Source organism: Talpa occidentalis, unplaced genomic scaffold (assembly GCF_014898055.3).
Source record: "Talpa occidentalis isolate TD23 unplaced genomic scaffold, MPIMG_talOcc4v2.1 talOcc4.6, whole genome shotgun sequence".
NCBI lineage: Eukaryota > Metazoa > Chordata > Mammalia > Eulipotyphla > Talpidae > Talpa > Talpa occidentalis.
Genome location: NW_023604972.1, coordinates 40,593,523 through 40,611,363, shown reverse-complemented (window position 1 = coordinate 40,611,363; position 17,841 = coordinate 40,593,523). Strand labels below are relative to the sequence as shown.

The 17,841-nt window shown below is 36.9% G+C and overlaps 1 protein-coding gene and 1 non-coding gene across 3 annotated transcripts; both read right to left on the bottom strand.

Annotated features, from left to right (window-relative positions):
• Positions 1–1,564: 1,564 nt before the first annotated feature.
• AMBN (ameloblastin) lies at positions 1,565–11,600 on the bottom strand. Of its 2 annotated transcripts, none has more exons than XM_037529759.2 (11): positions 11,490–11,600; positions 10,455–10,523; positions 9,833–9,883; positions 8,921–8,968; positions 8,323–8,433; positions 6,448–6,684; positions 5,509–5,547; positions 5,199–5,258; positions 5,059–5,103; positions 4,635–4,679; positions 1,565–2,583 (listed from the first exon to the last, which is right to left on the bottom strand). In XM_037529759.2, the coding sequence occupies exons 1-11, from the start codon at positions 11,511–11,513 to the stop codon at positions 2,038–2,040; spliced, it is 1,275 nt and encodes a 424-aa protein (XP_037385656.1). In that variant the 5' UTR covers positions 11,514–11,600; the 3' UTR covers positions 1,565–2,037. The 2 variants fall into 2 exon arrangements, with proteins under 2 accessions (XP_037385656.1, XP_037385657.1); XM_037529760.2 differs by having other exon boundaries at positions 6,448–6,639.
• Positions 9,561–9,724, bottom strand: LOC119230241 (U1 spliceosomal RNA). Its single transcript, XR_005121703.1, has one exon. It is a non-coding gene; the product is annotated as a U1 spliceosomal RNA (small nuclear RNA).
• Positions 11,601–17,841: the final 6,241 nt, after the last annotated feature.

Genomic DNA, 17,841 nt, shown 5'->3' with positions numbered 1-17,841 from the left:
TTTTAGGAGACTGGAATGTCAAGGTGGGTCTTAGTTGGCATCTGTCAGCTATTGTGAGGTTAGTCTTCCTCCTTACTACAAAACTTGTAGATAAACTCTAGATCTGAGGCTTATAACAGGGGAGGGGGAGGGAAGAGCATAAGGGACTATGGTGATGGTTCATGGGAGCTATGGTGATGGACGATTTATGGGGACTACACACAAGTGGAGAAATCAACTATCATTACAAAAGTAAACAACAATGTAAGAAGAAAATATCTTCCACCGTGCACCTCCCAGGGTCACTAGGGGATGCAGAGGAATTTTTATTTCTTGAATTTCTCCTTTAACTCTAGCCTATAAAGTAGATGTGAGCAGAACTCTGCTCAAAGGAGAGTAGGAGACAGGTGGCGGCTGTGTGCTCTGCGAAGTCTCTTAAAGTATCCTAGGTAGGGAGACGTCTCAGTGTTCCTTCCTTTTGCTGCACCCCCAGAATCTCCACAGAGGACTGAAGAGAGTCTGAGTTCTGTGCAGTGTAATACCTGGGAAATTTTAGGAAGTAGTTGGGAGGATGGAGTAGGAGGCTACTTTAGAGGGTAACCAGATGTGACCTTGGAACTTCTTAATTTAGGATACTAGCCCTGCCTGATAATGTATTTAGCTTTGGTGACAAGTAATGATCATTTTCTGGGTCCTCTTTTACTGTTAACATTTCACAAGAATGAGCTAATTCTCACATGACTCCCGCAGGACTCATGGGTTTCTTTTTCTTGGCGTCCTGATTCTGCAGATGTTTTCCATACTGTTTTCAGAAAACATGTCTGATTTCTCTGCCCCCAGTCTTTCCAATGTCCCTTAGGGGCCATTAGGCGCCTCTTTTCTGGGACTCTGGAAGCATCCTGTGCTTGGCGTGTTCATAGCACATTTTAGGTGTGTTGTGGGCTTGGGAGTCTCTATTTTGCAATGTGAAGTAATATTGGATAATACTTCTAAAGTACTTGGGCTTGGCTTAGAGTGGTCATTTAAGTTATTATTGTGGTTTTCTGTCCCATAGTGCCTAGCATTGTGTCTAGATCATCTGTAGATACTCAATACATTTTTTTTAAAGATTTATTTATTTATTTATATAAGCACTGGGTACAGTCAAAAGCGCGGGAGGGTGAGAGAATTCACCAGAGCCAGAGCGGGCAGCAGAGCAGGCAGAAGGACCGAAGTACACTGCTGAGGGGAGCAGCGGGTGGCAGGAGAGGTCTGCGCGCCATGTGGGACCCTCCTCCAGTGGCTGGGGAGCAGCCGGGGATCAAACCAGCGCTGCAGAAGCTGCGGGCAGCTTCGCAACCCAGCGCTCAACCGCTGCACCACCGGGGAGGCCCGATACCCAACACATTTTTCATGAAAGAATGAATGGATTGAATGAAATGGGTTAAAGAGCAGAATTGGTGGGGATGGGTATACCTTTCTTAACCATTTAAATATACATAAATAATAAGCATATAATTCCTGATATTTTCAGTGAGAAACATTCTTTATTTAAAATAGGCTAAATGTTTTTTTTTTTAACTTGATTAAATAAAATGCTCTACAAATGAGAATTTTAAATCCAAAGTACCAGTCAGGGATTGTCCACCAATTCCTGTTAATAATGTTTCAATGAAATAGCTTATATTTCTGAGAATATGTGCCTTGCTTAGAGAAAAATTTCCAAAGCAGCATCACAGTTCCTGCATATAACAGTGTCATGTCAGTAAGAGAAATTCTATAATGCTTAAGAGAGCTAAGAAACAGTGATTTTCAAATGCAGAGACACTTAGACTCTGTCTGATGATAGTAATAGTATTTCTAAATCACAGAGACAGGTAACACATTTTATTTCAATAAGAGAAGGAAAGCAAGAAGGGTACCTAGACTATTTCTAACCACTTGTATTTATTAATATATGATTAGTGCTTTTACTGCCGTTGCTGCAGAAGCATAAAAAGTATTTTAGCAAAAAGATATCCTATGGGGACAAAGCAGGGGCGCCTGTGCATACAGAAAGTAGCTGACATTTCAGAGCTCTCAGGGCTCCTGGAAATGCCAGGCATCATGCATAACCTGGGGCTCCTGGGCCTTGTTTGCTGGCAGCGATGTTTGCTGAGTGTCTGGGGACACAGTGGCATCTGTGGTTGATTCTTCCTGGAGACCCAGTGGTGTGGTCATGTCAGCACCGTAGGTCTCATAAACTTCAGCTAATCCAGGAGTCATCAATGGGTCAGCTGCTGCTGGGGTGACCTTGGGTGTTCCCCAACTCTGCCCTGCAGGGCCTTTTACCAGGCTGGGAACACTGCCTTTAGGGGGAGCAAGAAGCCCCCCTAGGGCACCAAGTGCTACCTCTGAAAGGAGAGGTGGGTTTTCGGGATTAACAAGGTTGGCCTCGGGCATGGGAGAGCCTTGTGTACCACCTTCTCCCTTCTCAGGGCCTTTGGTTGCAGCAACTGGGGTGTCAAATTCCAGAGTAAAGTCTCCACCCATGGCTGGGTTGTGGGGCATCCCCCTGAGGCTGGGTCTCATGCCTCCAAATCCTGGGAACATGGCTTCATAAGCCATGGGGCCTCCTCTTCCTCCCTTTGAAAAAAACATTTACCAAAGGCACCGTTATCACAGATTATCAACTATGTCATGTAATTATACCTGGTCAGATTCACCTAGACACCATAAAAAACTGATAGGGAACACAGACTGATAGCTTTTTGTAAGCACATTTTGTGGCTTTGAAACATAAGGGGGAAGATTCTGCACTTTCTTGAGTGGGGGATGCCTACTTTTGTGAAAGGGTAGCTGGAGACCCTCTGCTACCTCTGGCTGAAAGGTAGGAAGGGGAGAAGCGTGGCAGTAGGGCAGAACCAAGGATACAGACAATAAGATAATTTTGAATTTAATTTCAAGAAAACAATAAGCAGCGGAAATGGCACCACCTTTATAAAACAGAAACTGATCCATATCTGAGTTTGTTGAGGGATATTTTGGAGGATGTTTCCCTGCCCTCTTTTCCTCCCTCCCTCCCTTCCTTCTCTCCTAGAATACATGTAAGAAATAAAATCTTGATTTGTCTGGAGGAACTGAAGTAGTCTGTAAACTATTTTCTGTAGACATTTGGAACTCTAGAATGGACCATGTTTCCTTTTTTACTTTTGCTAACAAAAACTTTGGGTCCAAACCATGGGCTGTTAACAGCAATTATGCAGGGCTTTGTGACTTAATATCTGTGTTCTCATTTCCTCAAAATTTTGACTCATTTCAAACTCTGTCTTTGATCTTTTTTTGTTATATTTGTTGTGCTCTTCATAAGCCACTGCAAAATATTTTGAGGGTGAAGCAGAATATACATAAATTAAGTAGAGCTGTAAGATGATCATTAGCCTTTGAATTTCAGCCATTAGGATGGATACCATATAGATATACTTTCCTCTTAACCTTCTTCTGGTCTCCACTCTCTAAGTCCTATTTTAGCTCATCTCCTCCAGGGAAGGCACTCTGAGCCCCTGGGCTAAGTTAACTGATACTCCCTTCCCCTCTCTTAATTCTCTTACACAACATGATTTGACACTCTTTGCTTTTGCACCTATTTTTTCTAACGATTAGACTGTAAAATCCTGATAACAGCAACATTGTCTGAGTCATTTTACCTCCATAACACCTTTATATACGTCTAACGCACATGGGCATTCAACAATGTGGGGAGACACGTTTTCTTCCAGTGAGAGAACCGGTGTGTTATTAATTTGATAAGATTTCTAGTTGATAATGATTTGCTAAGATGGGGGCGGGTTTGTGTTATGCTCTAACACATGTAATAGAAATTTCTGAGGAAAAAAGTCAAATTGTGAGTCGACTGATCTCAAATTTTAGACTTGTAATACACATGGACAAAGCTAACAGAGTAAGAATCTACTCAAACTAACTTATTATTATACCTGATATTTTATAATAATCACATCTTAAGATTAATTAATTTATTGCTACTTAAACACCACTTATTCAAGACACAGGTGAAAGATCAGGGTCATAACAAACATGCTTTAAAACACAAAGATAATTTGTGAAAGCTGAAAAAGGAGAAAATAAATTATAATTTTTTTTAAATTCTCTAACCTAAAAGTTGTGGACATATCAGCCTCTGGAATTATGATGTTGCAACAAAAGTAATATAGTAATAAAAAGATTATTTGAAGAAAAAAAGAAAAAACTAGGCAGTCTACTTTTAATCACAGTGTATCAGAAAGATGTATCTTTGAGATGCTTGTACTAACTGTACTTTGGTAGTCTAAAATTATTAATCACATTTTAAACTTGTTTTTTTTTTTTTATTTCCCAGTTTTGAGTTATAAATGATTTGATGTTGAATGGTTGATGACTTTTCAAGAGGGGTTTCTCCTCTGCTTATATTTAAGAAATGGGGCAAACCCCTCTGTTCAAGAATTGCCCTCACTCAAAAATGACTATGTAAGGAATGTGTTGAAATCTCCACATGCTGTTTGATTACTTCATAATCAAACTTTTGGTTTTGGAGTGGATCAATCTGAGTCTCATCCTCTATATTCAGCTACTTTTATGACCAATGCCTCTGACTGTCCTCTTAGCCACTATTTTAATAGGAGTTTGAAGACATTACTTACCGCCATTTCTTCTGAGCTCATGATGCCAAGTCTGGCAGGAGCATTCTGTTCAAAAACAAACACTGCATCATATTATGAACCATCAGCTACTCAGGACAAAGTAAAAAGTCATCGAGTTTTTCCTGAAGGCTTAATATTAATGCTGTGTCCAGAGACAGAGTAAAATGGAAAGGTGAGTTGTTAATAAATAAATGTGGCCATCTTGGGTAATTCAGATAGAAACTTTATTTTTTCTTTAATACCTTTGAGTGTATGTCTGTTTTTCTGTCCTGTATTATCCAAATAGGAAGTGCCTTATCATTTCAGTTGTTAACTTGGGCATTCAAATACTATGGAATCTATTCTGTGAGACCTGGAGTTTATAATTTTGACTTTTACTATAAGACACAATAAAAATCATACTTTCCATAGGATATAGACTTACCAATTGATTTGCTCCGTAAGACATGAAAAACATTCCTGGATAAAGCTAAATATAAATATAATACAATAATGATCACAAAATGCATTTCCAAGGGAAAAACTCTTAAGTAAATGACAGAGAAGTGGCATTAAAAAACTTACCGAAGATGGTTTATTTTGTGGCACTGGTCCCCGAGCTATCAAACGGGCTATTGGGAATAACTTTAAGTGGTAGAAAACAGAGTAAGTAATTCATATCTGCTAGAACACACACATACATCCCTTACAGTCATTACTAAGAGTTATATGAAACACATTTTAAGATGGATTAGTATGAAATATAAAATACTCTTTTTTGAAAGGAACCCATTATGCTTCATAAGTAAGTGGGACAATTTACAATGGTCACTCTTTTTTTCTGGCAGTATAGATATTTTCCCCAAGAAAAGGGTTCATTGAGATCCCTACTTACAGATGGACCTTGTAATTCAGGAAAGTCCACTTCTGGAAGCTGCATCACAGATAAATATTAAAATTATCAAACAGTCAAAACAGACAAAGTGAACTGAACATGTTCTTATTTATGATTATGATAAAACAATCTGAGATGAGTTTCTCTATTTCACTTTCATTCAGTCTTCTGGGGTTATATCGCAAGAGATTATAGTAGTGTTTTGCTGGTATAACTGAAATAATAGGCAGGGAGATGAAGTCTGTTTATTGTGGATTCACTATGTTTTACAGAGTAGAAAGTAAAGAATTTTGGGGTTAGAGAATGCCAGGTTAATTTGAGGCCTGGATCTGCTATTGAATTTTTGTGCAATAATGGGAAAATTCATAATCTCAAAATCGGTATTTAAACCCTTCTAAAAAGGGTAATAAGGATAGGGAGCCTATCCTTCTAGGACTGTAGTCAGGACATTGTGGGGAAATGTTAAATGCCTACAATATACCTGCTATGTGGTACCTTCTTTTTTTTTTGTTGATTGTACTTGTCCTTTGTATTTTTGTATGACTGTCTTCTCTACTATGAGAGAAATAATAATGCAAAATACTTTTTGCAAAGTCGAGGAATCAATCATCCCTATCAGTCCTTATAAAACTGAAAGAAACCCTGATGATAGGAAGCCTAGATTTTTCTGACTGTCCTATTTCCTCTGGAAGCTTTCAACTTTTGCAAGTAAGAAATCAGATTTACAGGCACAGGATCTTTTAGAATTCACGAACTGTCTCTAATGGCAAAAGACAGGAATAGACGTTTATGTTCTATCCCTAGATGTGTCCACTGCTTAAAAACACATTGGTATCTTCATGCATTATGCCTAAAGGCTCTAATTACTTAACTGTACTATGCAAATCAGTTTTCTCTCTGCAAGTTATATCCTGGTCTGATTTCAGAGAGGGGAATTACCTTGGCCTTTGGTGGCGTATCTGATGGTGCCACCTGCTGTTGAATCATTGGTTCCTCTGCTTGCTGCAAGGGCGGATGTCCTTGGTACACTGGAGGCTGAGGTCCTCCCTTCTGCGCAGTGTTCTGGATGGCAGTTGCAACGGTGGGCAGGAGGAAAGGCTTCTGGCCTGGCTGTTGAGGCTGCAGGGATGTCTGCGATGGGAGAGGTGGGGGATGCACAGGCAAAGAATATTCATACTGCAGAGAAATTTGAAACGAGTGTCAGGAAGGGATGACTCACTGAACTGTGGTGTCTAGAATTTCTAAAGCAAAAGAACTTGGGGAACTTTCTACTTAGAAGGGAGTCTAGGGGACATGTCTGGAAGCTGTGCTTATAAAGAAAGCACGGATTACATAGAGTCAATGTTACTTAAAGAGGTTTTGTGTATGTCTGACTTCCCCACTTCCTCCGGGACTACCACTGCTCATGAAGATGGAACGCTCCATGGACCTTCCTGTAGAATGACTAGTGTCTTCTGGGTTCCCATAGCTGCCTCGATATATCTTTATTTTACCACTTTCTCACTGGATTATAAGTTTTTGTTGTATTTATCCCCCAGTCAACTGAGATAAAGTAAAATGTCTTATTTATCTTTATAACCCCAGGACTTAATATAGCTCTGAATAGGTGCGTGACACATGAAAGCGACTTAAAATTTTTTTTCAATTAATGAAAGGAGAAAGGAAAGTGGAAAAGAAATCAATCAAATTCCTGCATCATGGAGTCCTTTTTGGAAACACTCAGGTGGAAAAATAATCATAATTAACAAAATTTACTGTTCCACTAAATGTGACTTGGTGGGCAATACTACATGTTTTTGGAAGGCCATATGGAATTAAAATTCCAGTTAAAACAATCATTCTATGAAGAATGGCTCCCCATTATTTAAATTGGTGGCAGACTCCTCCAATAACCTGGCTCTGCTTCAGCTCTTCAGTCCTTCATACCTCTAACTCTCCCGATGTTCACTATGTGCCCCTCACAATGTGGCCCCTGCTACTGTGCTGTGTCGTCTTATCTCCCAGTCAGAAGTGAGCCTTGGAGCCATTTCATGAGCCTAGGAGCCATTCTTAAATGTTTTAATTTTCACTCCCAACCTACAATTTGGTTTATTAGGCTCTAAACACATAATGGCTAACTGACTGATACAGACATTGACTTCTATCGAATTTGTGATATTTTAACCAGGGTATTTGGCATTATTTTAAATGTGGTTTTGAAAAACTACTTAGGCAATTTTGATAAAGATGAGAATTGCCCAGGATATAGCCTACTATAGGATAGTTTGTGGATTGTTATTATTAATATCATTAACACAGGTCTCATATCTTTTAGAGGCCACGTCTTCCTATCTGAAATATACAATCAGCTGAAAATTGAGGCTATTTTATCTTTTTTAAGTCCTAAAAATAGAGATTTTTGTTTTATTGGATAATTTTTTGTTCATTACTATCAGCTACCTATGGCTAGTCTATGACAATATAGAGAAGGCAAGTAGGAAAGACTTAAAGTTTGAATTTGTTTATTTTTTGGGTGAATATTTATTTATTTATTTATGCATAGCAGAACTGGGGTGTAGTCCAGAGGTGCGGGGTGTGAGACTATTCACCAAAGACAGAGTGGGGCACAGAAGAGGCAGATGTACTGAAATACACTGCTAAGGGGAGCAGAAGGGAGACAGGAGAGGTCTGCTTTACCATATATGGGTTAGCTCCCTGGTTGGGGATTGAATCCAGGCCACATGGTGACAGATTGATAGCGCTGACACTTAACTTCTATGCCACCAGGGAGGCCCCAAGTATGACATTTAAAACACATCGATGTAATTAACTTACCTGTTGAGTTTCATGTTCCCTTGGTCTCATCCACGGGAAAGAAGAATGCGGTGGGAGGAGGCCTTGCATCCACAAGGAATTAAATGACTTCCCAATACCAAATCGTGAATACTGTATATATGGAGGAAAAAAAAAATCCCAACAAAGCATGCTATATATCAATATTAGCTTAAATGTAGTTTTCAATTATAAAAGGTCCATAGAAAATAAGAAATAACAAAAGTAACAGTGATACTGGTTAAATTATTATGGATGGTAAACACTCTTTTAACAGACTTATATTTCATCTGAATTTGATTCAGTATTCTCATAAACTTCTTTGAGATTTAGCTATTAATGACTATTTTAGGCTGTATATATAGTAAAGTTAATAGCAAAAAGGATTTTTTTAAGTAAATAAATTTCAATATTGCTTTTGTTGACCCTTGTATTCCACCCCAGAATCTTATTTTGTTTTAGGTTTTCTCAATTACTTATTTGTTCTTTCAGTTTTTAAGATAGTTTGTTCAAACAAATCTTATGAATGGCGATGTTCCTGCTGTTATTACCACCACTATCATTCCTACCTACAATAAGAAACAATTGTAAATAAATTTACCTGAGAAAGCATGTTTAATCCCTGCAAGCTTCCCAACTGTCTCATTGTCTGTCAAGAAAAAAATGTGAGTTAGTGTTGACCACATGTATTTGTTTTCTGTGTAACACAGCTGATTTCTTAACATATAGTATTATTTGCACAAAGCTTAGGGGTGGGTCAATCTGAATAAAATAAACATAGATATAAATTACCACTGAAAAGTGGTAAATAATACATGTGGTTCCTGCTATTATTGTTATTTCTATTAAAATAGTGAGCTTGCATTTTATCATTAATGAAAAGAGAGAAAAAGTGTTTAATTAAGACCACATAGAAACATGGTAGAGTAGGTGATTCAACTGAAATACACATGTAATTTTGTGGACATTGCTTCACTGATTCTTTTCATCCCCCATTTACCTACTTTGCTTCTTACAAATTCAGGCTGAAGAGCAATTTGAAAAAAACAGACAAACAAATCAAAACAAGACTTCCTTTCTTCCTAAACCTTTCCCACCTTCTTCCCAAACAAAAATGCCCTCAAATTAATAAACACCTGAGAGTGTGAAATTACAGTAAAATTTTAAGATAAATCTACAATAAATATAAGATTCTCTAGGACTGCAGAGTTAGAGTATCTGCCTTTTTTTTTTTTTTTTTTTAGGGGAGAGAGCGAATGCAGTCCCGCACTACCACAAATTATGCAGTCGAGTGTCCCACAATTGGGGAAATTGCAGGGGTCAGCACATCTGGAGTGCAATGGATAAGCCTTGCTCTGGGAAAACCACCTTCATCATCATGGTATCTCCCCTGCCAGGTAAGTATAAGAATCTCTAACTTTTGATGACAAAAACAGAAGAGTTCCTCATATTTTTCTTATTCCAGAAACACACCATTGTAAAGATTGTACGTAAATATTCTAATAATACATACCTCAAGACTCAAACTAGCCATGCCTGGAGTCCCAGGTTGTTGAGGAAACATCTAAATGGAAACAAAAATAATTTTGAGTTCTCTTTGGTAGATACACTTTCTTGCAAACTGAAAATAAAAAGCCACCTCAGTGCAAAAGAGCAAACTATATACATGTGGTAAATTCACTGTTTAATTACTAGCTACAAATTGAATTAGTTATTTCAGTTTTGTAACCATAGCAATTCGGCTAATACTGTTCTTGCAAAAATGATGAAGAAAATGTACTTTACTTTTTGGAGAATTTCCCACTTTCCACTTCAATTTCATAGTGATAGCAAGTAGTTGATAAAACAATGTGCAATACGCTTATGGAGAACACATAAATCATTTAATTTTAAATGAATGGAGTAAGACTTGGACATTGTTTGAACAATATTTTAAATATATTTTTGAACAGAAAAATTGTTTGACTTATTTGTTTTGATAGTAGGATGAGGTCTGGTCAACTATAACTTTCAACTCATATTAGGAAACATATCAGTGGGTTAATTCAAATGAGTCCCTGTAGGGTCACTAAGCTAATGTCCTTCAGTGTTGTGTCTGGCAGAGCTTTTAGGAACATTCTAAAAGACTGACTTACCGGCACTGCAGAACTCAATTCTAGGAGGCACAGGATCAGCATCAGGTCCTTCATTTTGAAAAGTAAAATCTGAAACAGAGTGGAGTTGGAGATTTAAAGAAGATGAATTTTTATTTTGATGGTTGAAAGACTATTTCAAATGAAATACTGCACTTCCAAACAGATTCAAAACACAACAAAAACAACTAAATGTTGCCAAATAACTAATTTACATTTACTAGTTTTTGGAATGAATTGAAAAGAAATTAAAACAATACCTAAGTTTTTTTTTTTTTTCCATTAAAAAAACCTACCGACAACCTGAACAAATATATAGGAATTACTTGATGTCTTTACACTACATTATGAACTTGGTAGTCTTTAAATGTTGTGTTTAGTTCACAAAATGATTAAAAAAATCCCTTCCATTACATGAAAATTTGGTCTTTAAGCAATATTCATGGGAGTATACTTCGCTTGCCTCCAGTGAAAATTTTAAAATGCACTGGAAATGTAATCAACCAAAATCACTTCATAACAAACTTTTATTTGCAGATGTGTAAGGTATATCATTCTATGCCTAGATTCTCCAGATAACCAAGTCAAAACTCATTTTTTTCTAATAAGAATGAAATGAATATTTAATTTCATTTGATGTTAGTGGAAAATGTTCCAAAATTGAGTTTTTCTCTTTCAAATGTGAATTCTCTCTTTAAGTTTATTCTAAAAGTCCAAAAGATTCTGTAGTGATCTCTGCACAGAAATCTGATTAGTCTAGAGATTTGTTTGTCTTTTAATACTTTCCTACATTAGGCACTGTTACTAATAATCACAAATAGTTAAAAAAAAAAAGGGTCTATACAGCAACTTTCCTGCTCCCTCCACCCCCCTTTAGCTGGCAGGTATTAGCCACGTCTTCTCTGGTACATGCTAATGATTTATAACAAGTTATTTAATTTCTGGTGACAAATAAAGACAAATCCTCTATAAAAGTTGCCTGGAGATAGGAAAAAGAACTTAGAGGAATCATATGGAAATTATAAAATCACATTTTACCTTCAATGCCTTCAATGCTGGCATGTACTGTGCTCTCAGGGCCTGGAGATGCCAACCAACCAAGATAGTTCTAAGAAAAGAAGATTAAATTTTTTTCTGGACTGTGCCTGGGATTCCCTCTGTACCTCTCATTTCAGGGAAGAACTGAAACCCTTATTTAAAGTGCCAGTCCACCAATCAAAGTAAGGCAAAACTAGGAGGAAAAAAAATCTGCTCCTGCAATTACCCACACCCTTTTATTGCACGCAAGGACATTGACCTGGTGGATTCTCATTATTTTAAATTGTAACTCAGTCCCTGTATTTATTCAGAGGTTTCAATTATGGGGAAGGCATTGAAGGAATAATGAACAAAAATTCTGAAGACGATCATTTTGGTGAGCTGGGGGAAATATATGTAAAATAGGTGCAAAATAAGCCATTATCTGTTTTCTACAGGCTTTTATCTGCATATAAAACTTGTGACTGCATGCCAGTATTCCCAAGATTTTCACCCATGTTTGTTGTGGTAAAAGTAACTCCCTCCCTTCTCCCAACATACATACAATCTAGAAAGAAACACTAAAAGAAATTTCTGGACTTGAAAGAGACAATGAAATTATTAGATGGATAATGAATATGCTGTATTTTTTTCTTTGAATTTGCATAGATATTTTCGTACTGAAGATAATATACCTAAAGCCACAATTTTGTAAGAAATTTCAGTGCGGTCCTCTGAAATAATCACTTCAGGAAGAACTTTGGTTCCAATTCCTTGAAGAATAAATCAGAACATTCTCTACCAATCAAATTGATGGGTACAACTCTCAGTTCACCCTTTAAATAGAACTATTTTCAAAAGTTTAGAATCTAGCTAGGTTATAAAGTCACCTTTTTCTGTGTTGCTTAAAAGACTAACATCAACATGGATGGATTTTATTCAAGGACAGATAAGAATGTTTTGGATGTCTATTGAACTGCTGCTTTTGTTATTTCTCTGCCCCTCTTGATCTTTCCAAAGGTGTGATTTCAGAGGAGGTAGGGATAAGCAATTAAGATTCATTTTTTAAGAAGCGATGAGTCAGTCCACACTTTAGGAAAGTAGGGATCTTGTCAATTACAGGGAACTTTAAGGAAGCTGGTATTTTGGGAGAAGGATGTCTCCTTACCTAAGTGTAGGCCTAACCCTTAAAATAATATTATTCCAGAAACTTTCCTTGAAAAGCTATGTTTCCAGAAAAGTCTCAGAATTATTTTTAAGAGGCAAAGAAATAAGGATTGTAAATATTTTGTACCAAGCTGATGTTGAAATCCTGTACCAAGCTGATGTTGAAATGGCAATTATTACTTTGGCCACCCTCCCTCCCCGTATCTGTTTTCTCTTTATTACTGTTCTGGTGCTTAAACAGCTCCAACATCTCTTTGAGTCCCAGCTTGTTCTTATGTAACAAAAGGGTAATCACTTGCTACCACAGGTGTTAGGTTTTTCAATTTGCTGAGATGATAAAGTTGCAGCATAGCACATAGTGTGTGCTCAGTGTGTCAACTGATTTGTTCTTTTTGTGGGAGAAACTATGTGACACATGGGACCACAAAGATGTGTGTGTGTGTGTGAGAGAGAGAGAGAGAAGAGAGACAGAGAGAGACAGAGAGAGAGAGAGAAGGAGAGAGAGAGAGAGAAGAGGAAGAGAACAGGAATTTAGGTAACTAAGCACCATAGGAAGGTAGAAGAGGGAGCTGGTGGAGGCATTTCTTCTGCATGGAAGTTAATGCTGAGTCCATGGACTTAACTAAACTTCTTAGCTGACTGCCAAACTGGACAATGGGATGTATATATTATGTCTTTTATGGTTTATGAGAATGATTTTAACATACTAGTAATGATATTTTGGTAGAATTCATATGTTATGCTTTGCTCATAAACCAGGTCCAATATATCCTAAGTTCTGCTGCTTTTACTTTTTTTAAAATCCTTTACAATTACCCTGGATTGTCATCTTCCAGATTATTTCCCCTTTAATTTCTTACATACATACCGATACCAAACATATCTTCCTAAAATGTTGGTTTCAACATGTTACAACCCTGCTCAAAGTTTTTTTTAAGGACTCCTAAGGTTATAATGTAAAAAGTTCACCCTCTGTAACTAGAAAGTCAAATTAACATTTCAACTCACCTTTCCAATCTTATTTCCCACTTTGTGTGTTACTATGTGCATTAATATAGTAATAATGATGGTTGTTGTAATCATTTAAGTTGGTCTCATTTCGAATAGAGTAAATAGTTCTTTATTCTTGGCTTATGATATTAAGAAAATTAGCAGGAATAATCCTAATACAACCTATTGAAAAAATGTTTCAATTAAAAAAACCTGGAAATTAGTATGAGTGTATGAATGAGTTTCTGATAGTGTTAGGAAAGTTTCTGATAGGTGTTAAGTTACTGCAACTACTGCAAGCTAGGTCATTGATGTAGACTATCCCTCTATAAAGAACAACCAGCACACCATCGGAAAAAGTAAAGCTGTGTTCATAGTACAGCAAAAAAAAAAAAAAATAATAATCTCAGAATGACAGAAGATTTGAGATGCAGGAGGAAACAGAAAACATTATAAAGAAAATTCGAGAGAAAGAAGATCCTATGGAAGCTGTTAGTACAGTGACTGATAGCACAGCAGCTCAAATCCCTCCTGTGACCTCGATTCTGCAGCACAGGTGGAGTTACTCAACTTGCACATGTGTGGTACTTTCATCTGTGAAATATGGTCCACCACACCACAGCATAAGTTTAATTTAATAAAATATAATAATGAATATAAAGTGTTCAGCTTGTTATCTGGTATGTAAAAAATATTCAATTACCACAAGTTATTATAATTTTTGTTGAAATAGAGAGACATGCTAAAAATTGTTCATATTGAATGGTGGGGCTTTCTAGTTGTCAAGGGCTACTATTACAACTAGTTACAATGTATAAGAATGGTTTATGGAGTTCCTGTGACAAAACACAGACTTTGATTTTGGCTTTGTTTTGACACACTGTTCTTTTCAAATATCTACTCCAGCTAGACATGTTTACTCACTCTCCCCAGAATAGGCCATAATTTTTCTCTTCCTGAGGTTTTAGTTAGGCTTGTCTCTCTGCCTAGACTTTTCCTCATGTCTTCACAACTTGTTTTTCAAAGGTTATTCAAATTTTTTTTTTCATATTTTCATAATTGTGTTTTTTTTTAAATTAAGGTAACATTAGTTCACACATTGGTATGATTTAGGGGTATAGTTCACCCTGTTCAGATGTATGTTATCTCACCACACCCCACCCATCACCAAAGTATCCATGTTCTCCACCATAGCCCATTGGGCCCTCTCCCCTTCGCTTTCCCTTCCCCCTCACTCTCTGGTGACCTCAATTCTACAGTCAGATTTCTAGGATTTGTTTGGTTGGGTTTTGTCTTCCCCTTTGTTTTGTTTCTTTATGTTTCACATATAAATGAAATCATCCACTACTCAAATTTAACCTTTCTGTCATTCCTTCCTCCAATATTCTATTCTTCTGTAATTTTTCCTTCTCTGAATTCCAAATATTTGGTAATCATTCATACACTATATTATGCCAGCTTGTTGCCTATAGATATTTAACATTTTACAGTGCATGTAGTCTTCTAGTTTTTTAGATATAGTTTTCATGTCTTTTCAGCCATATAAAACATTCCTGTGGAACAGGAATCACCCATTATGTTAAACTGCAAGCTGTGGTTTCTATGCAGATTATGGTAAATCATTTTTGCATAGTATTTAGTGTGGGGAGGCATTATTTTGTTTGCATTAATGCTTTTAATCCTGACAATTTTATGAAGACATTATTCTCCCCTTTTATACAATATAAAACCAAATTATAAAAAGGTAAAGTAAATTGTCTGATGCGACAGTCTGTAGGTGGTAGAACCAAAATTTAGGTGCAGGCATCTGACTCCAGAGCCCTTGCTCTTCTACACGATGTCAAAGTCATCCAGTGGAAGATGACCTGAACCAATTAGTCATTGGCAGATACAAAGAAATATAACAGTACATCTCCTATAGGGAAATTAATCAGATAATTTATTTAAAGAAGAGAGCTACATGAAAATAATTAATGAAGAATACAATAAATCAACAATAATTCAATTAGAAAGCACACGTAATATCAGAAGACATAATTCCACATGAACTTACTTTTACAATGAGTTGCTATAGAATAGTAATTCTCAATCAGGGTTGCTTTTGTTCCTCTCCCTTCCCTCCAACATTTAGAAGTGTGTGGGGGATAGGAGATATTGTTACAATTTGCTGGGGGAACAGCTGTGGGAGGAGGAATATTCATTCATGGAATGAACAGAGGAGCAAATTCTTAAACATTCCATTCTACAATATACAGGATGACCCCCTACAAAAAAATTATCCAGCCTCAAATATTAATGCTGCCCAAGTTGGGAAATTACTACAGAAGAATGCTATAAAAATTTTGAGGTAGGAGAAATCCTTTGGAGTCCAAGGGTCAGGTATGAAGAGAATAGATTCATCTTGTTGGGCCTTATAGGAAGGATGAAACTTGATAACATACTGACTCAATGACTGATGACTGGGTGAATGGGTAAGTATTGGTAAGACTCCTACTCAGTTCCATTTGTTAAGCTTCAATGGAAGGAAATGAAGGTAGAATATGGCTATGCAAAGGAAAGACCAAAATTTTTTTTTTATTGAGGTATCATTAGGTTACACCATGTCTGTGTTTTAGAAATATAAGATCTCTCCCTTCAGGTGTTGTTACCACATCACACCCACCATCAAAACACCCATGGTCCATCACCACAGTGTATGGTGCTCCCTTTCCACTTTATTTTCATCCCTCCCTCTCTGGTAACCTCAGTTTTGTAATCAGCTTTCAAGAGTTAGTTCTTAGTTTGGCTTTATCTGATTTCTTGTTTGATTTCTCTATATTTCACATATAAGTGACATAATCCGATATTGGGAAGATGAATTTTTAAAACTGATTTGGGGGCCTCCCCGGTGGCGCAGCGGTTGAGCGCTGGGTTGCGAAGCTGCCCGCAGCCTCTGCAGCACCAGTTCGATCCCCGGCTGCTCCCTGGCCACCGGAGGAGGGTCCCACATGGCGTGCAGACCTCTCTTGCCGCCCGCTGCTCCCCTCAGCAGTGTATTTCGCCCTTCTGCCTGCTCTGCTCCCCACTCTGGCTCTGGTGAATTCTCTCACCCTCCTGCGCTTCTGACTGTACCCAGTGCTTGTATAAAAATAAATAATAAATAAATAAATAAATCTTTAAAAAAAAAAAAATAAAACTGATTTGGTATGGCAGAAGGGTAAAAGTGAAAGTATTCACAGATCTTATGCTAAAGTCTGCTATATATAATCTTAGAAATATTCTTAATGATTAATTATATTATTAATCAATCCCTTATCTTAATTAATCTTCATTAACACCTAATGAAGTATTATGTGAAGTAGGTTTCAGAAATGGTACTATGTCCTGCATAGTTACTAAGTTGTGTAACTGAGAATCAATCTTCAAATACCATTTTTTGACCCCATAAGTCCCCAATATTCACTGTTTTTAATAAAATGTTTTGTAGGACCCATGTTCATGCTGGTTTGGGCTAATGTTCCTACCTGATTTTTAATTCTTATAAAATATAGATAATAAATTTTTGTGTAATCTATTGACATATTATTACCATAAAGTCCTAAAGAATAAGGGTAAAATTTGAATTATTTTTGTCTGTTTATAGTCCTTTTAATGTTCTAGGCTTTAGACATTTATTTATTTAATCTTTGCATAAACTCATAACATTATAATAGCTAGGTTCTCTTACTATTGTCAATATATTATAGATGGAGAAACTTGGCTGAGTGGGGTTCAGTTATTTGCCCAAAGTCACATAGTGGCAGTCTGGATTCAATTCAGATTTGTCTGTTAGAGCAAAATGTACAGAAAGATTTAAAATTTCTCAGTGGAAAGGAGCTGAGTGTAAAATAGCAATTAATACATTTAGCATTAGAATTTCACTATAAATCAAATGAGTTTAAAAATGCTTATTCACTGAACAACTGAGAGTCTAATATATACCAGGCACTGTTGTAGGCACTGAAATATGAACATGAACAAAGCCAACAAAAATCTCTTATAGAACTCATCAATTGTAATAACAGTCAGTAAGCAAGGTAAATAGGCAAAGTAAGTACTAAGGGGAAAAAATTAAGAAGGAAAGAAATAAGAATTTTTGTAGTATGTTAAAATTGTAGGTAAGGGACCATGGAGGGTCAAAATGTGAAGGGGACATCTGTGAAAGAAGTGGAGAAGTCTATGTGGATATCTGGGAGAA